We start from the raw sequence: 21,943 nt of genomic DNA, 5'->3' as shown, positions 1-21,943 counted from the left end.
AACCGGTGAAACGGTTCTCCAGGTTCCACTGAGATTCTCCGTGACGAACGAGAACGAGTTTGTAGACCATGGTATACAAATTCTGCTGTTTTTCTAGACCGACTTCATATGTGGGGCCAAATTAAAGCCGCGTCAATGTGGTTGCGCCATTTGAAGGCACAGCTGGTGGCGGTGGGGTGGTAGGGAGTGATTGATTGGTCCGGCTAAAAACCTTGATTCGCTGCCGTTGAATCGACAGATGAAAGTAGTTGAATTCCAGCTGCCTCTGCCCTTGCGATTCGAGGACTACCAATGCGCACAGCTACATGGTGTTGCTCGTAAGATGCTTGAGGATGGGCTGGAGCAGCTCAGAGTTGGCGGAGATGACATGTCTGAGGTTCTGGTCAGTGAGCCTTACTCTGAGAAGGGTGTGGAAGGAAACTTCACCCACAAACGGATGTCTATTGCAGGCAAGCTACCCAGCTGGCTTGTTGCTATTGTCGGTGCGGATAACCTGCGATTCGAGGAGATGAGCTGGAACGCGTATCCTCGCTTCCTTACTCGGTACTCGGTGAGTGAGAGAGCTTCGATCAATTAGTCGGGGGGGATGTCCAATTTTACATTCGAGGTGATTACCAACCATGTGGTTGGCTTGCCAGAGTCCGGAAACCCCTGTGACCTCCCTGAAGAGCAACTCGCTTTGAGGAAGATTGTCAGCATCGACGTTGTGAATGATCCGGTTTTGAAGTCAGTGAGGGCATTGACAGATCCGTGACTCAGGCACCTGCTTACGAGAATCTTCATCGCAACTTTCAATGCAAGAGGAGGGGTTGGAAATCGCTGTCTGCTGACTGGCTTCATTCTCAGCAGTACCCTGTGTTGACAGCTTACAAGACATTTATAGTGGATCTGCGCTTTCTGGGATACCTAGCAGGCCGAGTTGAGAACTTTGTCGTAAGCTTTCTCACTGATCTCCTGCGGCAGTTCCATCGGAATATGATCGCCAAGATGGATTCTTGGGATGGGTTGGGTCTTCCAGAGCTCCGACAACTGGAAGACTTCAGTAAACGTGGCTTGGATCAAATCGCCCCGCTGATCCTGGCCAAAAAAAAACAGCCTATGAGCCACGTAGGTTTCCCTGATGCCCTTTACACGCAGCTCCTTGTCGAGTTCGATGCCATGTCCGCTCGACTGCAAGCCCCGGCGGAGGTCTCGCCTGAGATGCGCTCCCAGAAGGACCAAGAAGCTCTGTCCGAGGCGATGGAGTTCGTCCAGTCATGTCTGCGGGATTTCGCTGGGCAGGCCCAGGCGGACGTGGGCCTGAAAGATGAAGCGCCTCCTCCCAGCTTCGAAGGGTTTTTGTACAAGAAAAGCGGCGGAGGTCTATTCGGGTACCCTGTGTGGAATCTGCGTTATGTGTCCCTCAAGGGCAACGTGATGTCCATCTACATGAATCAGCAAGCGCAGGAAGCGCGCCATGTCGTTGACATGACTGCTGCCAAGGTCCAGTTCACCAACAACCCCAATGACTTGGTTGAGAGGACTCACGGCATCGTTATTACGTGCCCCGACCAACGTATCGTGCTTAGCGCCACGGCGGAGGAGTCTAGTCGAACGTGGACTATCAAACTCCAAATGAGTTGCGAGGATCGAGTGATGCAAGCCTCCTCTGGTGTCGTTGACGACTTTCCTGAGGAATTTGTTCGGGAGGCGGCTATTGAATCTCGAGCTATCCATTGCCTTTCACACCTTCGTCGTAGTTGCTTGACGGGCCCCAAGGCCCTGCTGTTTACTACGAGTTACCAAAATATCCTCTTCGGCATCGAGAATCCTGCTTTGTGGTTGTTGCCATGTGTTCCACCGTACGTTCGAAGTCGATGGCTGCGTAGGTACCGAGTCCTCCTCCTCATCCTGTTGTCCTTGAGTCTGTTGGGTTTGATGGCAGTGAAGCTTCTTGGGAAGACATACCTGATTGCCGCTACATACATAGCGGTGTCTTTGTCGAAGTATTTACGAAGCTGGACAAGCGTCTGCAACGACTATTTCGTCTCCCATTGGCTTCCAGCATTCAACCCTGTGCATCTGTCAGGAGATGGAGAAGAACGTACCGAGCCCCAGGTAGTCGCCGCCAGTATGGTGATAGACGCCCCGGTAGACGAAGTCATCCTATCGCTACTGGACCCTGTCAAGGTGGCTGAATGGACCAAGGCCAAGACTAGGAGATTCCTTAAGGACACCCATTCCCCTGACGCTCGCGGCGCCCTAATCCCGGCCGAAGGCTTCGACAGAAGCGATTTGCTACGAGGTGGAGACTACCTAGAGCTTGACATGGACCCCAGAAGAATATGCACAGCTGGGTACCAATCAGGCCTCTGGGATCCTCGAATCCTTTTCGCGAACTGTCGCCGGCGCCTATGGATGACCCGGCGACTATGGACTCGGGTGTCGGACAGAGCGTTCGTGCTGGTGACGTTCAGTGTGCACCTGAGCAGTCACCAAGGACTCGGACGGTGTTTGTCTCGGGAAGGCTACGATGTGTTCTACCTGTGCCGGTACAGGTCCCGGCGGACTTTCCTTCACAGACTAACTGGTGTGGAGTGGGGAGGTCGAATGTGGCAAGAATTGCAGCAACACCTGACACTTGCAATGGTCACCGCCTCCCTCCAAGATCTTGGTCTTCTTCATAACATCTACGGGTCACTCGACAATTTTGCCAACCCAGCGAAGTTCTAAGCGTGTTGTAGACTTTAGTAGTACGCATCATATTCGTCAACGTACTCCTCTTCCTCATCCTCATCGAAGTAATCGTCCAGCTGCTCGTCAATATGCGACTGCAACCCTCCTCGTGTTTGATTTACCCGTTTCATCGAAGCGTCCTGTTTCTTCCGGTCAGCTGCCAGCTGTTTCTCTTTTAGGAGGACATTGACTTTTGAGTCAAATGTTTGAAGCTCACGCAATTCCATTTTTGCAGAGCACTCCTTCAATAAGATGTCCATGAACCTTAAGAAGCCGGTGGTTTTGGCTTGGCTGGCGGCCAACTTCTCAGCCAGTCGAGTGGCGGCTGATTCTAAATCGTTGTAGGTCTTCATGTCGATCTGGTCAAAGGGATCCGTGTCGTCATTCATTCCAGCGAGCTTGGTTTTTCGCGTCGCTTTGGGCTTCACGGTGGGCTTTTTGATTTCTACGTCGAACAGGTCAGCGACCAGATCCGCCTCGCTCCGCTCGATTTGCTGTTGAATCCGCTTCTTCTCGAGAAGAGGGTCGCTGAGTTCCTTTTCGTTGTCTGGCTGCTTGAAGTCGTCCTCCAACATAGCTTCCCAATCATCATCTGAAAACGACATAGGTTCCTACGGTAGTAGCAACGAATTTGATAATTTCACATTACTAGTGACATAAAGAATAGTTCATCTGCGTCGAGATGTACGTTTGTGGTGGCGTCTTCGCCGTGTAGATCGACCACTCGACAGAGAACACGAAAGAGACCCTGAGGAGGGCCGATCCGAGGGGTCTTCTGATAAGGGGGGGTATTCTCCCGAGATACACCCCGAGGTAAGCCATGCAGTCGCCCTCTCCCTCTGATCTCGTTTCTCCGTTGCTCGGTCCGATTTACGGCGGTTGGGAATGTACGCTTTAGCAAGAGCCAGCTTCCAGAGGTCCATCTCGGTCTCACGAACCAGAGCGTCGTGGCGCTTTCGGAATCTCTTCAGTGTTCTGACGGCGTCAACGTCTAGGCGGTTGCTGCGAGCCCTAAGCAAGGCCAAATGTAAGTAGGATTTGTTCATCAGGAGATCGTAGCACTCTACTTCGCCTTCTTCAGGCTCAGATGAGGGACGTGGTGGGATAGTGTCCATCATCTTTGACGTCATTGCTGCGGTTAGAGAACTCTATATTTTGTGATGTGATGTAACTTCAACGGCCCTAGATTGGTGAGCACTTTCAGAGTGCCATCGACATCGACACCTTGGATGATGCCGGAGAAAGCTTCGACTTTGTCGTTGTTGTCATAGAACTTGGCATGACGGCCCTCGCCAAATATACGTCCAGGCAGAAAACTTGAGGAGATTGCTGCGAGGATCGCACCTGTCACCACGGGAAGCAAGCGATCCTCTAACAATTCGCAGTCACAGCACTCATCCAACGCTACGGGATCGTCAATGCGGTTGATGGACCGAATGCTCTCACGATCCTCTGGAGAGAGGTGAATGTTCAAGCCGACGCTCAGAACCTGCACAGATCCTCGGGGAGTCGAGACCGAGGAGCAGAGGACCCCAGCCAGTTTCCGTCCCTCCACGACGATGTCATTGATCCACTTATGCTCCGCTTGAATTCCAAAGGCGTTGGAGAGGTCTATGACCAGACGCTGTGCGATTTTCTGAGTGATCTCGCGGTCTGTCTCCTTCTTGACCAGGAGGGTCAACGCTAGACAAGTGGAGGCTGATACCCAATGCCGAGTTGAGCTTTGCTTGGTAGACCCGACGCCTGCAAATTGCTGGTCTGCAGTGAACATGTAGTACTGCCGTTCCGAAGATAGCGGAAGTTTGGAGGCCAGGGAGGCTGCATGCAGGTGTGTGGAAGCGATGGTGTCGAAGTGTTCATGAGGAATGAATGGCATCAAGAATGGCAATTTTTACCTTTGGTTTTCGTGGCGGAAATCGGTGAAATGTCCACCATTCTGCCCTATGAGCTCACGAAAGCTGTGATGTTAGAGTGCATTCGAGTCTATAGCCTCCCAGAAAACCGGAAATGGCTTAACGACATCCACGAAAAGGAGGGTTTCGACGACGCTCGAACCTTGAAGCGGATCCGAAACGAGTTTTATCCTGAGGTTGTGGTGAGTCATTATCTGAAGAGCCACGCAGCCTAAAGTTTTCAAGATGTACGAAGTCACCGGCGGGATGAAGACGCTGAACGACTCCACCAAACATTGGATGAACGTCCAAGAGAAGCAGGACGACTCACCTAGCATACATGACATGTCTTTCACCCTTCTCGGGATACTGCTCGGGAAGTCTTCAGCCGTTTAGGCGGTCGGGAATTTGAATCTTGTTGGCGTTTCCATTGATCGCGTTTGGCCTTTTTGAACTGTTTCTCCGGAAGCCCAGCCAGGTTAAGCCTGCCTTCTACTTGGACTTCCCCTCTCTCAGCCTTTTTCGCGTGATCAAAACGTACGGCATAAACCGCAAACTTCGGGGACTCACGCAGAAAGAAGCCTGATGCCCACTCGCCAAAGTGAGCGTTATTCTTGTTGAACATATGTTTGACATGTTTCTCTCGAGAATTGATCGCTCGAGTTGAGGAGACATACGCCTTCCGAGCCTTCCAGAGTAGCTCTTCGTCGTGAGCGACGAGCCTAGACCAGAACGCCTGCAGCATGGGTAAAGGATTCTTACATGACTTCATTGAGGCCGGAAGGCAGCTCGCGTCTGAGAAGACATTTAAAGCCTCGGTCTCCTTCGTCATGCATAATGACACCCCCTTTGAGGGCAGGTATTCGGTAGCGTATGGCACCTCGTTGGGTAGAAGCATAAGGATGCTCTCTCCCTTGGCGTTCAACCTTCCAGTGCGGCCCGCTCGGTGAACGTAATCTTCCACTAGTTTTGGAGCGTCGAATTGAATTACGACCTGCACGTCTTGTAGGTTCAGTCCCCGTGCCGCCACATCGGTGGTAAAAATGACGCATGAATCTGGCTCCTCCTGGAACTTCTGTAGATAGCCAGCGCGGTCTTCCTTCGTTTGTTTGCCATGCAGTTTAAAGAGACGGTCAGGCTGCGAGAAAACCAAATCCCCAAGAAGACCGTCCACTGGATTTCCGTGCCTTTTGTTCTTCTTCTTGTCCTTTGTGGCAACATCGTCGCTGTCGGAGTCGGAATCGGCGCCGTCGTTGAGGTACTTCCGCATGAGGTTGTTTGATCGTTCGTTCAATCGCTTCACCTCCATGTCAGCTGTGGTGACTGAGCCCCTGACAGCAGCTTCGTTCGGCCACCTCAGAGTGATAAACAGACTGTGAAAGTAGTCAACCATGTCGCAAGACTCGGCAAAAACCAACGCCTTCTGTTTTCTCATCTGTACTCGGTCAATGAGCAGGCCGATCAGCAGAGATAGTTTGGTCCTGGCAGAGGCGATGGGAATATACATCTGCTCGACAGCTAAAGGGACTGAGTAGTCCTGCAGCTCCTGAGGTGTTGTCTCCTCGGTATCTGCAAATCCTGCACCACCCACCACCCAGATAGGATCCTGGAGTAGGAGAAGGCGGGCAATCGATTCAACTGCTGGTGAGAGAGTGGCAGACACCATCACGTTCTGGAAGTGCTCCTGTTTGGCTCTTAGGAATTCGTGTAACTTCTTCAATTTGGCCTCATAGCCAAGTTCTACTATTCGATCCGCTTCATCTAGAATGACGCACTGCAGGTTCTTGAACGACCAGGAATGGGTCGAGTCGAGGTGATCGAGTAGCCTACCTACGGTCCCCGTAACTATGGTGCTGCCCTTGCGGAGCCAGGCTTTCTCAGCGTTCTTCTTGACAAGGCCAGCGACAGTTGAGGTGACTGCGTAACCTTTCATGTGACCAGTGATCCGGTCAAAAATAGCCCCAGTCTGGGAAGCCAACTCTCGAGTAGGAGACACGACCAGAACCACAGTTCCGTCTTCCCGATTCAGTGCCGGGTTCGCAATCTTTAGACGATGGATCCTCTCGACGGCAGGTGCAGCAAATGCAAGCGTTTTCCCGCTTCCAGTCGGCGATCGAACGAAAATGTCGTGTTCACCGCGTGATAGAATCCAGGGGATGGCCTGTGATTGGATGTGAGTCAACTTTCCGAAACCAACGGAGTCCAGTTTCTGCACCAGCCTCGAATTGAGACACTGAGTGGAAGGCTCAGCGACGGAAGGGACATCGACATACTGTAGATCGGAGAACATAGTGCCCGTCGACACCTTCCTAACGTCGGCCTTCTTGACGTCGGCGTGTTGCTTGGGCTTCACTTGTTGTGATGGTTCGTTTCGAGATCGTCGTGGTCTGGGGACTTTGGGCACCTTTGGGGATTTGGGCGCCTTGGGAGCCTCTTGAATTTTGTCTCCTGCGAGAACAGACTCTGCAATGTCTCGCTCCGACAACGACATAAATCAAGTATTGTGATGACGACGATCAAGGAGAGGCTGGAGCTCGTCAGAGAACATATCGCGCTTGCGGCTGGCGTTGGGTGGGATTCGGTTTCCCAAACGACAGAGCTGTTCCTTCTCTCTTGGCAGTCTCGAAGCTGCATCCAGTAGAGGCCATACAAGAAGCCCTTGACGCTGGACAACGACGATTTGGAGAGAATTATCTCCAGGAATTGGAACGGAAGGCCGAACTGTTACCCCAAGCAGAGTTCCACTTCATTGGTCACTTGCAAACCAACAAAGTGAAGCGGCTTACAGCCATACCTAATTGCTCAGTGAGTTGCACGAGCGTCAAGCAAGCAGACGCTCCAAACAGTCGACTCTAGGAAGCTCGCAGACGCTGTCAACGCCCAATGCGCAAATCACAAACGCACTATGAATGTTTTCGTTCAAGTGAAAACCGCTGACACCTCTACCAAGACAGGCCTTTGTGAAGAAGAAGTCGAGACGCTATGTACTCACATACGTCATAGCTGTCCGTCACTGCAACTCCAAGGGTTGATGGTGGTTCCTGACCCAAGAACCGCCCTAGAGTCATTCCGCACAGTGCAGGCGCTGGCTAAAAAGCTCGAGCTCTCGGGGCTCTCAATGGGCATGTCAGCTGATTTGGCAGACGCTGTTGCTTGTGGTTCTACGTTAGTTCGAGTTGGAACTGCGATCTTTGGCAAACGCGGTGAAATTGACTAAAATGGGCGGGAAGAAGAAGGAGACGAGTCCTGTCTTGTTGCACTTGCTGAGTGCGGTCGACACCATCGACAGCAAACTTCTGGAAATCAGGCCAATAGCGAGACTGAGCGAGGCGTGCAGAGTCAGACCTCTCTACGTGCCACTTGCACTCGCCCTCATTTTGCTTTTGTTTCTGGATAAAGCTTCTCAGTTGATCACGAATCTCGTTGGATTCTGCTATCCGGCATGGCAGTCCGTGAAGGCAATCGAATGTGGCAAGGACCACTCTCAATGGTTGACATATTGGGTGGTGTTTGCCTTCATCTCGTCTTGCGAGATCTTCGTCGAATTCATTTTGCATTGGGTGCCATTCTACTACATCATCAAGAGCGTTTTCCTCCTTTGGCTGTTTCTTCCTACATTTTCAGGGGCTACGGTGGTTTACCAAAAGGTCCTAAGGCCACTATTTGTTCGGTACGAGAATATCGTCGATGAGTGAGCGAAAGATACGGCGTCAATACAGATTTATAGAGGCCCTAATAACTTCAGTGTCTTGCGCCTCTGCTCGTGGTGAGTCTCCAACAAGCGACTCTCCCAGCACCGCTGACACCGTCAACGAATCGTCAGGACGCAGCCCCAGACCTCGAATGCGGAGTCACAGATGAAGAACAGTGCTAAATTGTTTTGATAATGCCAACAGAATCAACGGACCACGCACGTATTGCTGGAGTCACAGGAATGGTGATCACCACATCGTCGGCAGATCTTTCGGCAGGTTCACTTGGATGGAAATCGAGTTCGTAGGGTTCAGTAGGTCGGATAATATCCCAGTCTTTGCTTTCCAGCTGCCCTATGATGACTTTCGCCAGCTGCGTCTCCAGAACGCCTAATGACAAGAATCCGAACCACAGCATCCCTGACCTAGGAAATTGGAATGCCATTGTCATCATTCCAATGTGCACAGCAAATTGAGTCAAGACGAAGTCCCATGCATTTTTGGATTTCCCACTGGAGAAGGCGATGACAAATGAGCTGGATGTCGAACGTCGAGATCTCCCTACTTTGTAATCGTTGCTGCCAACAACCAGAACGCGACGATCAGCGGGAGTTCATCAGCCTCATCAGCCTGGAAAGCCACAGAGTGTACCCAGTTGGGATTAAAAATCATTGCTAGCGACCGGGTGTGACCAAGAATTTCTCCTGACAAGTGCAGTCCAACGCCTTGAACCGCCCAGAATGCTGACTGCACGACAATAATTTGCAGAAGTGTGAGCCAAGGGTGAAACCCCTTCTCCACAAAGTACCCGCGGATCTCTCGTCCTGACGCGTCAACCAGCGCTGATGATGAAAACCGGAGTCAGTTACAAGTTTGAGTCACATTAAGCCATCGAAGGAGCTGCACAAGCTGCATGACTGTTGCAATGTGATGTTTTATGCAGGATTCTCAAATGGTCGTCTCGGATGACAAGTCCCTCGCCATCGCCATGGTTCTTTTGGCAGCCAACCCCTTGGCAATAACGGTGGTTACAGCCTTCGCGATACCAGCATTCGTGCCATTTGCGGTCTACGTTATGGCGATTCTGGGACTGGAGGGGTGGTGGTTGGCTTTTGTGTCTGTTGGACTTGGAATGCTGATACCTCTATGTCTCATAATCACACATATCACACCGGTGTGTTGTCGAGTTTGAGGAATGAATGTCAAACATTTGTTTCATAGGAAACCAAAGGGTGTCTGTTGTGTACATTTTCCTGTTGAGGCCTGTACGTTTCGGGAGATCTAATGGCACTCTTTTCGAAGTCGTAGGACACCAGATTCGGAGGCCTGTACGTTTCGGGAGATCTAATGGCACTCTTGAGAGTTCTCCCCCGTAGTGCTTTGTAGTTGCTCTGCTGCTTTTGCCAAGCCCTCCTACTTTCTTGGCGAGCTCTTTCAATATCCGAGCTAACCCACTTCTGAGTGTTTGGATGTTTCTCTGCAAGTTTGTGTTGGGGTTGAGGCCAGATGATTGATTTTTTCTGCGGTCGCCAGAACGTTTGCTTCTTCAGATGTGTGAGAGGTGGAAGGGGTTTGTCTTGGACCTTGTCGTCGATTCCGCCTCTCGTATCTCTTACGTCGTCGAATATCGGGATGGGACCTCCGAAGTCATACTCATCGAAGTCATGGTACCTGTCGTCGGCCCGTGCATCTCGTTCGTTGTACCCATATTCCCCAGGTCGGGGCGCGAATCCACGAAAGGCAATCAGAGCGACAATCAGTTTCATGCCTGAAAGGTGCAGCGAACTGTGTTACTTCTCACCAGCACACAATGTCTGGCATTGAAAGTGGGCAATTGTATGCTTCGAGCCCTCGATAATCCGATAGAGCATCGAAAAGCGGCGACCCTCAGATGTATTGTCAATCCAACACCCGACGACCTCCTCAGATACCTCCAGAGCATCAGGCTGGTGCGTACTGTGGTGCTATTCGATGGTACGACTGAAGTGGTTCCACCTGCGTACTCCGAGACGCCGTGCACGCTATCGCGAGTGCTGAAGACACCTCCCTCAGGCTGCTGGACCTTCGGCGGTCCTGGGCAAGCATGCGGAGCGGAGGGATTACGAGTTTCGGGGAGGGGAACCGACATGCGCATAGCTGGCGAGAAGGTCGCGTTGGCTTCCGTCGGGGTTGCTATTCCTCGTCGGAAGTCCACCGCGTCGTTGGATATCAAAACGCTGAACCGGAAAAGGTTAGACCCTTTGTGGGCCGAGATTAAAGGCGTTCTGCGTGAGGCAGACACCGGTGGTATGTCTTGCGTTGTGTCAGAGGACACCTACTTCCCAGAGAACCATCTTAGTGTGGGTCCTCCAGGCAGGGTCGGACAACTCATACCCGCAGAGGTTGACCCTGAAGAAGCCGTTGAACAATTGGGACGGATGATGGCAAATGCCGCTCCTGGAGACTTCGAGTGGAACCTTCCCTCTGCGCCTGTGAGGATGCAAACGTGTGTAGGACTGATGGACCCGAGTTTTGTCAAGAGTCTGTTAGAGGCCGGATGCCGGGCAGCAGTGGTTCTGGGAGACCCTGCTTCTATGGGTGAAGCCACTTCGTTGTATGTCACCCCCGACATGCTTATCGTGGCATTTAGTCCTGCATGAGAGTTGAGATGCGCATCTTTCACTGTTGAGATGAAACACGCCTCACGACAGCCTTCATACGACGAAACATCCCTCTGAATCGACGAATCATCCGTCTGTATCGACTCAGTCGAGAATCTTTCTTCTGCATCTTCAGGGGTGGCGCCTCCGGCGTCTCTGGAATCGGCGTGGCGGATGCCTCCTCGGTAGACCGAGGCGTCTCTGCGCTCTGTAATGAAGCTACACTTGGAGTCTCGCCGCTCTTAGGTTGGCGTGGCCGGGTAGTCATACAGGAGCGGACGTCCTCGTTCTGCATGCCCAATAACAACGTGTGCTTCCGCTTCGCATACTCTTCTCTGGGAAGTCTGGATGTCACTACACGTCGGTGGGTGTGCCGATAAGATTCCGGTAATCCGGTTGAGATGAAGTCATCATCAGAGCAAAGCTCAGAGGAATACTCCTCCGACGAGTCAAAGTTCTCGTCGACTGGGAGCCTATTGTAGGTCGGTATAGGCTCCATACACCGCTCAACTAGGTGAAGCGGCAACGGAGGAATCTCTGGAATCTTGAATGTCATGAGGAATGGGATTTCGTTCCTGAATAAATAATTCGCGCATGCAGTTTAACCGGCCGGCGTTTTTGGCGCTTTCGGTCTGTTTGACTGCACCCTCCGGTAGAGATTAACCACGGCCATGGCCTCAGATGGAGCCTGGCTCGAGCACCAGAAGTTGTAGTGTGCCTGCACCTCGCTGCCGAGGAGTCCAATGGCCAAGTTCCATAGGAACTGACAGTCAGCCCCCAAATTCTGCTTCAGGGTGGTGACGAAGGCCAACAGCAGCCGCAGCGTTACTGGGACAAGAGTCAGGATGGCTGCGCGTCGAGCAGCGAAAGTTGGATGTTGCAAGGTTTGCCCCCGGTGAAGGGCGCACGCCATGGAGCACGTCAGGCTGTTGAGGGTGGAGATCGAATGAGAGCACTGCATGCTGACCTGCGAGATGTCATCAAAGAGCGCCTCCAGCAGATGCCCCACGGTTTCAGGGCAACCTTCCTGCGGGGTGAACCCAGAGACCTCCACAGCAACTCGAAAGATGAAAGACTTCGAGATCCGACAGCGACGATAGGCAAAGTGCGACAGAAGCCAGTAAAGAACCATTCCGAGAGAGTAAACGTCGTGGTCGGGCAGGTAGCTCCAGAGATGGACGTCTGGATGCCTGAACCAGTGATGAGTAAACCAGCATGGATACGACCTCTGGCTCATGGTCGCACCGAAATCAATGAGGTGAAAGCGAGCTCCAGTCTGATCCGTGGTGAACATAATGTTGTTGGATGAGACATCACGATGTACGGCCCCCAGACTGTGGAGCCGAGACAGGTCAAGTCGGACTGAATTGACCATCTCCGAGATTGACCTGAGGAGATCTGCGTCTCCGTGTTTGAAGCAATCCAGATGGTGTACCGGTGACATCACCGGCATCACCAGATGACAGACACCGTCGGAAAACGAGGCTATCCGTCGCCATGCCTTCAAACGGTACGCGTAATCCGACTCCGATCGACATACAAACGTTTTGACTGCGACACTGTCACCGATTGTAGTCGTGGCTCTGAAGACAGTGGAATACGTGCCAGACCCAATAATGCCGTCAATGGAGGTGATACAGTGCCAAGCTCTTGAGAGAAAGAACTCCTGCACGGCGATGTCGATTAGAAGCAATACCAACGGTACAATCTTCGCCCTGGCTTCATCCTCGGGGATTTCCGCGACCCAAGAAGCGCTTAGCAACCCCGTCAACAAACTCAGGCTGGGAGCCGCCCCGAGCAGGCAGAAGGAGAAGGGCTCCAGAAAGGCCTTACGTTTAAAATCGTAGAACCCTTGCAACCTGGAGAGGCTGTCGCTGGAGCTCTTCATGACCTCCGAGAGGTGCACCAAGTACTGCGACAAGACAGCAAAGGTGCTCCGATGTCGAGGAGCGCCGCTAAGTTTAGATTGAAGGGTTACCAGCATCCGCGATGGCACCCCACGATCTCTTTGAAGTGCCACCGGCATGAAAAATCTAGTATTAGCATTGTTAAAGATACGGAATTCATAGGCGTTCGGATACACAACGCAAGTCGCTGACCCTCAACAAACAAGGACGAGACCACCTACCTAGCAGGAAAATATTGAAAGGCGAAGGGAAGCAAGTAAGGACCTCTGCTGAGCACAGCCTGAAGGCCCTAGGCCTAGTAGAATCATGAAATACAGCGGCAGAGCACCTTCAGAGGTAATAGTGTAATTAGTGCCGCAATGTTCAGCACCTGGAAGTGTACGACATGTGCAGTAGCATTTGATACTCCAGCGGAGCACCGAGAGCACCACCGCTCTGAGTGGCATCGGTACAACATTAAGAGAGTGGCGGCCGGATTCGATGCCGTGTCGCAGGAGGTCTTTCGGCGTAAATTGGAGCTGTTAGCCTCGAACAGCGACTCCATGAAAGGCACCGCTCATAGGAAGAACAAACGGCATACGGGAGAAGGAGATGGAGCCGTGAAAGGGGCGGCTCAGAAGGAGGAGACACCAGTGGTGGACCCAGCCAGTCTTCCGATGAACCGTGATTACGAAGTCACCTTTTGCCTTTTCGACAACACGGAGCACGCTGAACTGGACGACATGATTGCGTACATGGAAGAGACCTACTCATTTTTCATTCCGGATCAGGAATTTCTGGTGGATAAGAAGGGCCTGATAAGTTACTTGGGAGGGAAGTTGTGGTACGACCACCAGTGCATCTTTTGCAACCGTGTCTTCAAATCCCTGCAAGGCGTGTGGCGTCACATGAAGGATTCAGGACACACGATGATTGGAACTGAGGACGAAGATATGCAGGATGAGCTGGCAATGTTCTACGATTACAGCAAGTCGTATCAGAAGTTGGTTTTGAAGAAACCGGAGCAGGTCGCTGTTGCTTCCGCGCTTACCTTGAAGGACACAGCCGTGTCAAAACCCCAAGTTGAAATGGCTCCGAATGTAGTGGAAGCACTACGGGAGTGCCTTTCGGGTGAATCGGATTGGGAGGACGAGAGTGGACCTGAAGACTGGGATGAGGTGCTGAATGATCTCGGGCTTCAGACGGCTCACCTGTCTCGAACTGGGAACCTGATTTTGCCGGGAGGCGCGGAGGTGGCTCACAGAGATGTGGCTTGGGCATACAAGCAAAAACATGTGTCTCAGTTCGCCAACAAATCTGAGGCTTTGCTTAAACTAAAGGAACATCGAGCAATTGCGAACGCTAAGAGTGGTCGCCTTGAACATATCGACAAGGACAAGATGGCTCAAACAGTACAAGGACAGAGACAACATCAATACGACTACGTTAAGGTGGGAGTCGCGGCCAACAAGCTCCAGACATATTTCAAGCGTCAAGACGTGAGATTTGGATAGTTCGAACATTCTCGCCTCGAGACCGCAGTTAACACAAATGTCCTCCGATCTGCTGAACCATAGCATCAATGACGTCCTCATCCTGCATCCCGAGTTCTTCTGGGGTGTGAGTGCCTTGGATTCGGTCTCCATCAAAGAGAAATCTTACGCTGTCCTCACTCAGGCCCAGTCTGTGGCAATAGGCTCTCATGAGTTTCTGTAGCTGGGTCCTTCGTTTGATTCTGAAGAAGACTTCTTGCCCGTGGGGGCTACGAACGCGCAATTGCAGGTGTAGAGATTCGGTTTCCTTCTCCGATTGGCCATCAACAGGGTTTGAATGGGGAAGAGCCTCTACCATCTGGAACTTAAATGAACAGAGAAACCCCACAATACACCTACAGCACAAAATAAACAATTTTTTTCAAGTATGAATAGCGTTCATGAATGGAGTTTCGAAAGCCACAGGGGATTCACTGCAGTGACGCCTCGTAGATAGGTCTTCGACGTCGCTAGTATTTCTGAGTAAACTATAAAAGACCTGTCAATGACGCCAGTAGGATGGAACAGGACGGAGGAAGGGTGTAGATGAACTGTAAGTTTCTCGAGATCGGTGATGTAGGAGGACTTCACATCTGAGTCCTGCCGCGCCGATTGATCAGAAAAGGCGGCGCAGATCGCCTTCAGAATAGGCGCCCACCACAGGGATTCGACGGCCTCCCAGGAGGTCTTCTCTGCTAAAAGGGCCAGGCCCGAGGCTCTAACGGTGGACACGTCCATCTCGAAGCCTTGGGGAAGTTTCCCAGTGATTATCTGCCGGAGCTGCTGCTTGATTGATCTCGTTTTGATGAGCAAACGGGAGTCAACTCCCAGCAATCTGCATAGCTCCCTTGCATTGGTTGCTGATTCCCAGGACCAGTAAACGTTGAGCATAGTTAAGTGGTCGCTGATCCGACATCTAAAGCGTGCAAGATTCGCATTTCGATAGGTCAGGGGCGTGTCCAAGGACAATAGGCTCACCAACGTCATAGTCTCATCCAAGCATCCGTATCGGTGTCCGAGCAAAAGTAGTCTCCCCAGAATCGGAGGTAAAGGAAGCGTCGCCAGCTGGTGGCCTTCGAGCGTAAGTTCGCCCGACGTACTACTTAACGCCCCTATCCGCGTAAGAAATGCTTCCGCAGCGTCCACCGCTTCAGTGGTTGGTGGATCTGGAACCGGAAACAGCTTCAGACTGCCAAGGCCCATTGCCTTCAATTCCAAGACTACTTGAGCCAGATCGCATCTCTTGATCTCGGGTACCCCTTGAGGAGGGCGCGCGAGGAGAGCAGCCTCGGAATAGAGGCGGTAAACAGAGCCTGGACCTTCCCTCCCAGCACGACCCGCCCTTTGTGTAGCCTGGTTCTGACAGACGTCTTCGAGTTTCAAGGAGTCAACGCCTATGGTGGACCACGATTTCACCTTGACCTTGCCGCTGTCAACGACATATTTAATACCTGGGATGGTAATTGACGTTTCGGCAATGTTTGTGGCGAGGATGACTCGGCGAGTATCAGGATCCGGACAGCAGAAGACTCGATTCTGCTCCTCCACTGACAGCTGACTGTGTAAAGGCAGGACGTCAAGGAGCTTCAGCGGAGGCAAGAGTTGCAGGTCCTCGCCCAACGCGGATGTCAAGTCGGCCATCGCAGTTATGGGGACACCCCTGTGTACCGCGGCTGAGAGCTGTTCCACAGCTTGAGGAGAGAGAGCTCCGCTAGTGGCAGTGGCTGAGTTTCCGCGAAGGAGCTTGGATAGCTGTACGACCTTCAGAGAGAATTCCTGCAGTCGGGTGGCGCAGTACTGAATATCGTCAACACCTGGCAAAAAGACCAAGATGTCACCTTCGTTAGCAGTCAGGTGGACCTGACATGCCGCAGTAACGGCTGACTGGTTGTAATCTTCGCTAGGACCCAAGGTGTTGAAGATCGACAGAGGATGAATTCGCCCTGGGATGGATATCACGTTCACCCTTCCGAAGAATTTTCCGAAGACTTCAGCGTCCAGAGTAGCAGACATAATCACCACCTTGAGGTTCTTGCGGTTGTTCAAAAGGCGTTTGATGAGTCCGAGTATGATGTCCGATCGTAAGGACCTCTCATGTGCCTCATCGATAACAATGGCGGAGTATCTCTTTAGAAGCGGGTCAAGGAGCGTTTCCCGCATCAGCATACCGTCTGTAACGTAGCGGAGCAAGGTGTGACGTCCACATTTTCTGTCAAAGCGTACGTGGTGCCCAACCAATCCTCCGGGTTGGAAAAACTGGGCTCGCGACCCTTCAAATCCGGCCGCTTCATGCCATTCTTCCTCTGCGCCCTTACAGAACGTCGGCATCTCAGAGGCCACGCGTTTTGCGAGACTAATAGCGGCGACTCGTCGCGGTTGTGTCACCACCACACGGCCGGGACGTCCCGGTCTCTCCTGTCGCAGCCAATCCATGAGGAACTTGGGAACCTGGGTGGTTTTGCCACTGCCGGTGGTGCCCATGACCACAGTGACATTGTGGGAAGAGAAGGAAGCCTCGATATTCTCCCTGAACGCCAAGACTGGAAGTTCCGACTCCAACGTTTGTAATTGTGACGGTTTGAGGTCTTTGCCACGAGAAAAATGTGGCGGTTCCATAGGGGGATATTCATCAAAAGAGAGGACCTCGTCGTCCTCGAAAGAGCAAGCAGGGTCATCGAAAGAGCTAGCAGGGTCTACATGACTCTTGAGCTCCATCACATTCAGACTCTCTGGAGAAGCGCAATTGACCTTCGGAGGGGTGTCAACCAAAGAGACCTTCGGAGGGGTGTCAACCAAAGAGACCTTCGGAGGAGGCCGAACCCGCAACCTCAAATGGCGAATCCGACAAAGCAGCATCAGACGCCACATTCTGATTGCACGGCCCCGGAGGCTCCGCCGATACCGCTGCATCTTAATCCGCAAATTCGCAGCGGCGATTTAGACAAGGCAGCAGTTGTGATGCTGGCACAGGGAAAATACTGATGTTGTTGCGGAGGTGGCCTGAAGTTGGAGAGAAACGAATATGTGAGCCGGTCGTCGGATCCCAATGACCTGCGGAGATGGTCTGGAGTGGTACAGTTCGGAACCACTCAGCGGTCTTTGACCGCAACACGTGTGTTTAGAGACGATACATTCTGCTAAAATGGATCCCAATGGTCTGCTTCACCGCTTTATGCAGCCGCGGTCAAAGACCGCTGAGTGGTTCCGGACTGAGCAGTACGAGCTGCTGCTTCTGATGTATCTTCCGATAGTTCTCTGTTTGGCAAGTCTGGGGGTTTGCGGACTTTTATACTGGGCACAGAGAAGGGCGAGGCGAAAGCAACTGTACCGTCAAGTGAGGCCATTACGCCAGATAAGGGTTAACCAAGCAACCGTCCTCGCGTCTGCAGGCTTTGATGTTTTATGATATGTTGACATGATCGTAAACAGACCAGCAGCACTTCGTCAACACTCTTCAGATTCTTCAAAATCCGATGACCTTGGGTTACTCTGCTTGACCTTGAAGCGAGCAATTTTGAGGCGACATCTGCAGAGCCGAGAATCAGCACTCTTCAGCAGCGATGTTAACAATTTCAGATTCTTCAAAAACAGATACGTTCCGTAGCTTACGCGCTCTGAAATGGATCCAGATAATAGGGATACTCATTAAACCAAGTACGGTACCCCATATGGCGTACATTGTGGTGGTCGGCAACGACACCGTCACGAGGAGCGCGTTGAGGAAGCCTAGGAGTCCTCCGACAAGTGACATAACTCCGGAGAGTTTCCCAAAATGCACCTGAGGATAAAACTGCTGAACGAACAAGTATTTCGTGGCAAAGACGAATGAGCGGCCTACAAGATAAGCGCAGGCCGACGTATATTGCGCTGCCTGGGTAGGAACGAGCGCTATGGAGTAGAAGAAGGCACCAGTAAAACATAACCCAGTTGATACCAGCGTCATTCCAAAGTAGTCCGACGCCAGACCGATCACAGGCCCTACAAACGCTCGGAATGGCCCCAAAACGCCGACGAACTCAGCGACGGCTTGGCCAGATTGCGCAATGATCCCAGAAGAATAGAAATTGAACCCCAGGACCATAACGGCGTACCACAAGGTGAAGACAAGCAGTTCTGGCTTCAGGAGAAGACTTCCGAAATGCTTCCAGTACCGCTTGTTCCTCATTATGGCGCTGGTATCCTTGGTGTCGGCTTCCTTGGCAACGTCGTCTTGGTGGGAAATGGCCACGTAGTGTTCAACTTCAAGGGCTTTCATCTTGTTGTTACGGGGAGACGCTAGCACCATCAGCAGGCCGGCAGGCAACGCCAGACACAAAAGATATACCGACCAAACGCTCCTGAAACTTGTGCCGTGCTTGATGAGACTCCACATGATGGGAGGTCCAGAGGATGACAATATTTGCGCAGAGATGCAGATCGTGATAAAGGTTTGCTGGTATCCAGGAAAGAAATCACCTGGAACAAATCCAACGAACCCAATCAGGTTCTCGGCAGACCCAACTAGGATCCAAGCCGGCCAATACAGTTGAAGATGTTGACTTGACAAGGCCATCATGGCGTAGCCAATGACAACACAAAACACTCCAGTCAACGCGCACCACCGAGGGCCCACAACGTCCAACAGGAAACCCGCCAGAACTCCTACAATGTAGGCGAGATTGCTGCCGACCTGATATTGCTGATTGAGAACGGCGTACTGCTCGTGACAAGAACCATCTTCCAGGATCACAGAGTCAGTGTTGCAAAGCCACGAATACGCTCCAGAATCGACAAGCATGTAGTACATGGGCTGCCAGGAGGAGTATAGAGACGCTGTAAAGAGGATGCCAATGTACACAATTACTGTGCGGAGGTACCTGTTCTTCCACCATGGGAGAGTGTTCAACTGCAGATCTCTATCCACGTTGTCGCTTGTGGTTGACCCTGAGCTCAGAACACTGATCGAAGTTCGAGCACTCAGATCTCTGTCAACGTTGTTGCTTGTGGTTGACCCTGAGCTCAGAACACTGATCGAAGTTCGAGCACTCATTCCCAACGAAAAACACTGATAATGCCGAATGTCTTGACTAGTGACGCCACAATCCGCGCCGGGTGAACATTTCATGAAGTTGCCTTACACAAGTATTTAATGTCGTCATGGCGTGGGCATCAGGGCGGCGTAGTCGTCGCGTTGTTTCTTCCTAGCCTGCTCATGTCTAGCCTGGTTCTGTATATCCAGTCTCTGTCTGATCAGTTTCTTGCTAACCTTCCGGATATTCTCAGGGGCGTAATTTGGGTCATCGTCGGCATCTTCCTGTTGATCCAGAGCCGGAGGGTCTTGCGCCCTTGAATTCAGAAATAGCCTCGGAGGTTTTGGAGGCGCTTTATTTACCCCTGGAGGACATGAGAGCCCAACACCAAGTAGGAACACGGAGAAGAGTTTCATGTGCGAATTCTGCACATTGGGAGTGCACATGGGCCCTAGAGGTCTGTACTGTGAAGCTGTAGACCACCCTGGCCTTGACAAACCCTTTCTGTCGTATTGCCAATTCACAATTCTCAAGCACGTCCAGCAGTTCGTTTTAGAAACCATGATTGTCCTAGCTGGCTCTGCCACACACAACTTACTGGCACGTCAGGCAGTACCCCCCACAAGCTCGACACGTCTTCACTGGACCTCGGCGTTGTTTCGCGGGTGGCTCAGCGATGGTGGTCGGGGCTGTGTAGTTCGGTCGGTGCTCCATAACGACCTCGGCCCAACTGCGCTGTCTGGGCCTGGCCGTGGGTTCAGAGGCTGCACGTTTGACCACGGGCTTAGAATCCTCCGGATCGACTTGTAGGATCACGGGCTTAGAATCCTCCGGATCGACTTGAAGAACCACGGGCTTAGAATCCTCCGGATCGACTTGAAGAATCACGGGCTTAGAGGCAGCCGACACAGTTGTGGAGCTGCGGAAAGTCATGGTGTCCCGCGACTTTCTCGCAGATGTCACTTTTTCGGCAACGAACTGCTTTTGGGTCTGGCGTTTTTGAGATGAGGCCCACATGCCAGGGATCCATTTGCATGTGTTGGTCGCTGCTTCGTGGCGCAAACTGGTCACGAAAGTTGGCGGACCTGGCCCAGAGACGCGGCTGGCGACGTATACAGAATCTTCCGACTCAGTGTTGATGCTGCCGAAACTTGTTGCATATGACTCTTGTATGGCTGCGAATTGCTTTGATGTGTAACGTCCTGAAGGCACGGGCCAGTTCACGGGGATCCATGTGCCTTTCTGAGTCTCAGATTCGAAGTGCAGGCTGGACACGTACTTAGGTGGTCCCAGTCCAGCATTGACCGGCCTGCCGACATGCACAGCACCTTCAACCGCAACACTAGCGCCACTGAAGCGTACGACGGAAGCTGATGCCTCCTCATATATTCCGCCCCAACAGGACCACCAGGCAGCGAATTGTTCTTGGGTACAATATTTGGTAGATGGGGCTCCTTTGCTCTTGTCACTCACAGAGGTTGTAGTGGCAAACTGGAAAGGTGCAAACATTTGAATTATCCGATGGCACGTTACACCGCTGATTTTTAAATGTGCTGACACTCTTCCCATCTGAGGAAATCCGAGTAGACTGTGGAGATTCGCTAAGATGCGATTTCGATCAAGGCCTTTAGGAGACGGGTACTCCGATTCAGAAATTCTTTCAACAAAATGACAGGTGATTTTTCCTTTTTCACAGTGCATTCAAATCCAATCTCCGACGAGAACTTTGCAGTTGACGACTCAGAAACAATGAAACAATTAACAGTGCTGTAACATTCCAATATGGAACTGCAGCTCTCGAATTACTAAAAACGTGCTTGTACTGCTTGTTGAAGCGGGGCTTGTACTCGGCGCAGATTTCGTCAGTCTCTTCCTAACTCTGGGGCCTCGTACATGAAGGAGGTGACTTGACCGACGACGACTGCGGTGAAGAAGCAGCCGGTGAGAGGTTGGAAATATTCATCACAGTAGATCCACATGATAGGGCCCCATCCCCATGAGAACGCAAAGACGTAGAGCTGCAAAAAACAACAATGCGCCAACCGATAGCAGAGTTCGTCTACTAGGGACCCAGAGCCATGGCACCTACTAGAACAGCAGATCTACTGTACTAATAATTCGTAGGAAACAAACATCCTCTGACTGTCACTCCAAACATCTGATCTAAAAAGTTCTGCTGAATGTCACACCAGAGCTACTGAATGTTACGACAATCTTCTTCGGGAAAGGCTTACCAAGGAAGAATGAGCAGCGCACGGCATCAGCGTTCTTTATAGTGTTTTAAACCACTGAATGTGAAGGTTTAAACGCGATGGGGTTCCGAAATCGAGTGTCACCGGCAACTTTCTCGGCCGTTTGGCTCTGATCTATTGTAGTAAAAGTTCTTATCTGCGTGACAGCAGATATGCGGTCAATCGACCGTTTGAATGTCACGACAATCTTTCTTCGGGGAGGTTAGTCGAGTAGCTTGCTGCTCGACCCCTCAAGTGTCGCCTTCGGCCTGCATCTTCCGCTGTGCGGCACACCCAAAGGTCCTTTGGACCAACGAATGAACCGTTTAGCTGTGCAGTTTATGCCT

At 51.8% G+C, this 21,943-nt stretch overlaps 19 protein-coding genes across 24 annotated transcripts; 6 read left to right on the top strand and 13 right to left on the bottom strand.

Annotated features, from left to right (window-relative positions):
* Positions 1 to 238: 238 nt before the first annotated feature.
* On the top strand, positions 239 to 2,712 carry KVP17_005079 (uncharacterized protein; the record flags this gene model as incomplete). Of its 3 annotated transcripts, XM_068514833.1 has the most annotated exons (3): positions 239 to 550; positions 578 to 730; positions 760 to 2,712. In XM_068514833.1, the coding sequence occupies 3 exons, from the start codon at positions 239 to 241 to the stop codon at positions 2,710 to 2,712; spliced, it is 2,418 nt and encodes an 805-aa protein (XP_068375295.1). The 3 variants fall into 3 exon arrangements, with proteins under 3 accessions (XP_068375295.1, XP_068375293.1, XP_068375294.1); XM_068514831.1 differs by lacking the exons at positions 578 to 730; positions 760 to 2,712 and having other exon boundaries at positions 239 to 577; XM_068514832.1 differs by lacking the exons at positions 239 to 550; positions 578 to 730 and having other exon boundaries at positions 976 to 2,712.
* A 14-nt stretch (positions 2,713 to 2,726) lies between these two features.
* On the bottom strand, positions 2,727 to 3,320 carry KVP17_005084 (uncharacterized protein; the record flags this gene model as incomplete). Its single annotated transcript, XM_068514838.1, has 1 exon — positions 2,727 to 3,320. The coding sequence occupies one exon, from the start codon at positions 3,318 to 3,320 to the stop codon at positions 2,727 to 2,729; it is 594 nt and encodes a 197-aa protein (XP_068375300.1).
* A 63-nt stretch (positions 3,321 to 3,383) lies between these two features.
* KVP17_005074 (uncharacterized protein) lies at positions 3,384 to 3,845 on the bottom strand (the record flags this gene model as incomplete). The annotated part of the gene is made up of 1 exon (XM_068514825.1): positions 3,384 to 3,845. The coding sequence occupies one exon, from the start codon at positions 3,843 to 3,845 to the stop codon at positions 3,384 to 3,386; it is 462 nt and encodes a 153-aa protein (XP_068375287.1).
* Positions 3,846 to 3,853: 8 nt separating this feature from the next.
* Positions 3,854 to 4,591, bottom strand: KVP17_005088 (uncharacterized protein; the record flags this gene model as incomplete). The annotated part of the gene is made up of 1 exon (XM_068514843.1): positions 3,854 to 4,591. One exon carries the CDS (start codon positions 4,589 to 4,591, stop codon positions 3,854 to 3,856), a length of 738 nt encoding a protein of 245 aa, XP_068375305.1.
* A 48-nt stretch (positions 4,592 to 4,639) lies between these two features.
* KVP17_005086 (uncharacterized protein) lies at positions 4,640 to 4,843 on the top strand (the record flags this gene model as incomplete). The annotated part of the gene is made up of 1 exon (XM_068514840.1): positions 4,640 to 4,843. One exon carries the CDS (start codon positions 4,640 to 4,642, stop codon positions 4,841 to 4,843), a length of 204 nt encoding a protein of 67 aa, XP_068375302.1.
* A 116-nt stretch (positions 4,844 to 4,959) lies between these two features.
* On the bottom strand, positions 4,960 to 7,098 carry KVP17_005071 (uncharacterized protein; the record flags this gene model as incomplete). The annotated part of the gene is made up of 1 exon (XM_068514821.1): positions 4,960 to 7,098. One exon carries the CDS (start codon positions 7,096 to 7,098, stop codon positions 4,960 to 4,962), a length of 2,139 nt encoding a protein of 712 aa, XP_068375283.1.
* Positions 7,099 to 7,825: 727 nt separating this feature from the next.
* On the top strand, positions 7,826 to 8,302 carry KVP17_005085 (uncharacterized protein; the record flags this gene model as incomplete). The annotated part of the gene is made up of 1 exon (XM_068514839.1): positions 7,826 to 8,302. One exon carries the CDS (start codon positions 7,826 to 7,828, stop codon positions 8,300 to 8,302), a length of 477 nt encoding a protein of 158 aa, XP_068375301.1.
* Positions 8,303 to 8,477: 175 nt separating this feature from the next.
* KVP17_005078 (uncharacterized protein) lies at positions 8,478 to 8,971 on the bottom strand (the record flags this gene model as incomplete). Of its 2 annotated transcripts, XM_068514829.1 has the most annotated exons (2): positions 8,478 to 8,835; positions 8,865 to 8,971. In XM_068514829.1, 2 exons carry the CDS (start codon positions 8,969 to 8,971, stop codon positions 8,478 to 8,480), a joined length of 465 nt encoding a protein of 154 aa, XP_068375291.1. The 2 variants fall into 2 exon arrangements, with proteins under 2 accessions (XP_068375291.1, XP_068375292.1); XM_068514830.1 differs by lacking the exon at positions 8,865 to 8,971 and having other exon boundaries at positions 8,478 to 8,717.
* A 280-nt stretch (positions 8,972 to 9,251) lies between these two features.
* On the top strand, positions 9,252 to 9,491 carry KVP17_005072 (uncharacterized protein; the record flags this gene model as incomplete). Its single annotated transcript, XM_068514822.1, has 1 exon — positions 9,252 to 9,491. The coding sequence occupies one exon, from the start codon at positions 9,252 to 9,254 to the stop codon at positions 9,489 to 9,491; it is 240 nt and encodes a 79-aa protein (XP_068375284.1).
* Positions 9,492 to 9,501: 10 nt separating this feature from the next.
* Positions 9,502 to 10,065, bottom strand: KVP17_005089 (uncharacterized protein; the record flags this gene model as incomplete). The annotated part of the gene is made up of 1 exon (XM_068514844.1): positions 9,502 to 10,065. One exon carries the CDS (start codon positions 10,063 to 10,065, stop codon positions 9,502 to 9,504), a length of 564 nt encoding a protein of 187 aa, XP_068375306.1.
* A 72-nt stretch (positions 10,066 to 10,137) lies between these two features.
* Positions 10,138 to 10,938, top strand: KVP17_005080 (uncharacterized protein; the record flags this gene model as incomplete). Its single annotated transcript, XM_068514834.1, has 1 exon — positions 10,138 to 10,938. One exon carries the CDS (start codon positions 10,138 to 10,140, stop codon positions 10,936 to 10,938), a length of 801 nt encoding a protein of 266 aa, XP_068375296.1.
* A 19-nt stretch (positions 10,939 to 10,957) lies between these two features.
* KVP17_005076 (uncharacterized protein) lies at positions 10,958 to 11,494 on the bottom strand (the record flags this gene model as incomplete). Its single annotated transcript, XM_068514827.1, has 1 exon — positions 10,958 to 11,494. One exon carries the CDS (start codon positions 11,492 to 11,494, stop codon positions 10,958 to 10,960), a length of 537 nt encoding a protein of 178 aa, XP_068375289.1.
* A 45-nt stretch (positions 11,495 to 11,539) lies between these two features.
* Positions 11,540 to 12,964, bottom strand: KVP17_005083 (uncharacterized protein; the record flags this gene model as incomplete). The annotated part of the gene is made up of 1 exon (XM_068514837.1): positions 11,540 to 12,964. The coding sequence occupies one exon, from the start codon at positions 12,962 to 12,964 to the stop codon at positions 11,540 to 11,542; it is 1,425 nt and encodes a 474-aa protein (XP_068375299.1).
* A 240-nt stretch (positions 12,965 to 13,204) lies between these two features.
* KVP17_005075 (uncharacterized protein) lies at positions 13,205 to 14,338 on the top strand (the record flags this gene model as incomplete). Its single annotated transcript, XM_068514826.1, has 1 exon — positions 13,205 to 14,338. One exon carries the CDS (start codon positions 13,205 to 13,207, stop codon positions 14,336 to 14,338), a length of 1,134 nt encoding a protein of 377 aa, XP_068375288.1.
* A 28-nt stretch (positions 14,339 to 14,366) lies between these two features.
* KVP17_005081 (uncharacterized protein) lies at positions 14,367 to 14,675 on the bottom strand (the record flags this gene model as incomplete). The annotated part of the gene is made up of 1 exon (XM_068514835.1): positions 14,367 to 14,675. The coding sequence occupies one exon, from the start codon at positions 14,673 to 14,675 to the stop codon at positions 14,367 to 14,369; it is 309 nt and encodes a 102-aa protein (XP_068375297.1).
* Positions 14,676 to 14,755: 80 nt separating this feature from the next.
* KVP17_005077 (uncharacterized protein) lies at positions 14,756 to 17,224 on the bottom strand (the record flags this gene model as incomplete). The annotated part of the gene is made up of 1 exon (XM_068514828.1): positions 14,756 to 17,224. The coding sequence occupies one exon, from the start codon at positions 17,222 to 17,224 to the stop codon at positions 14,756 to 14,758; it is 2,469 nt and encodes an 822-aa protein (XP_068375290.1).
* Positions 17,225 to 17,897: 673 nt separating this feature from the next.
* KVP17_005087 (uncharacterized protein) lies at positions 17,898 to 19,385 on the bottom strand (the record flags this gene model as incomplete). 2 transcript variants are annotated; one of them, XM_068514842.1, is made up of 1 exon in its annotated part: positions 17,898 to 19,385. In XM_068514842.1, one exon carries the CDS (start codon positions 19,383 to 19,385, stop codon positions 17,898 to 17,900), a length of 1,488 nt encoding a protein of 495 aa, XP_068375304.1. The 2 variants fall into 2 exon arrangements, with proteins under 2 accessions (XP_068375304.1, XP_068375303.1); XM_068514841.1 differs by having other exon boundaries at positions 17,898 to 19,142.
* Positions 19,386 to 19,490: 105 nt separating this feature from the next.
* KVP17_005073 (uncharacterized protein) lies at positions 19,491 to 19,781 on the bottom strand (the record flags this gene model as incomplete). 2 transcript variants are annotated; one of them, XM_068514823.1, is made up of 2 exons in its annotated part: positions 19,491 to 19,577; positions 19,602 to 19,781. In XM_068514823.1, the coding sequence occupies 2 exons, from the start codon at positions 19,779 to 19,781 to the stop codon at positions 19,491 to 19,493; spliced, it is 267 nt and encodes an 88-aa protein (XP_068375285.1). The 2 variants fall into 2 exon arrangements, with proteins under 2 accessions (XP_068375285.1, XP_068375286.1); XM_068514824.1 differs by having other exon boundaries at positions 19,491 to 19,781.
* A 178-nt stretch (positions 19,782 to 19,959) lies between these two features.
* KVP17_005082 (uncharacterized protein) lies at positions 19,960 to 20,874 on the bottom strand (the record flags this gene model as incomplete). Its single annotated transcript, XM_068514836.1, has 1 exon — positions 19,960 to 20,874. The coding sequence occupies one exon, from the start codon at positions 20,872 to 20,874 to the stop codon at positions 19,960 to 19,962; it is 915 nt and encodes a 304-aa protein (XP_068375298.1).
* Between the last annotated feature and the right edge of the window lie 1,069 nt (positions 20,875 to 21,943).

This window comes from the organism of the source record quoted next (assembly GCF_019968985.1).
Source record: "MAG: Porospora cf. gigantea B chromosome Unknown PgB_NODE_333_length_21943_cov_139.702, whole genome shotgun sequence".
NCBI classification, from domain to species: Eukaryota; Apicomplexa; class Conoidasida; order Eugregarinorida; family Porosporidae; genus Porospora; species Porospora cf. gigantea B.
This window is presented reverse-complemented; position numbering and strand designations above follow the sequence as displayed.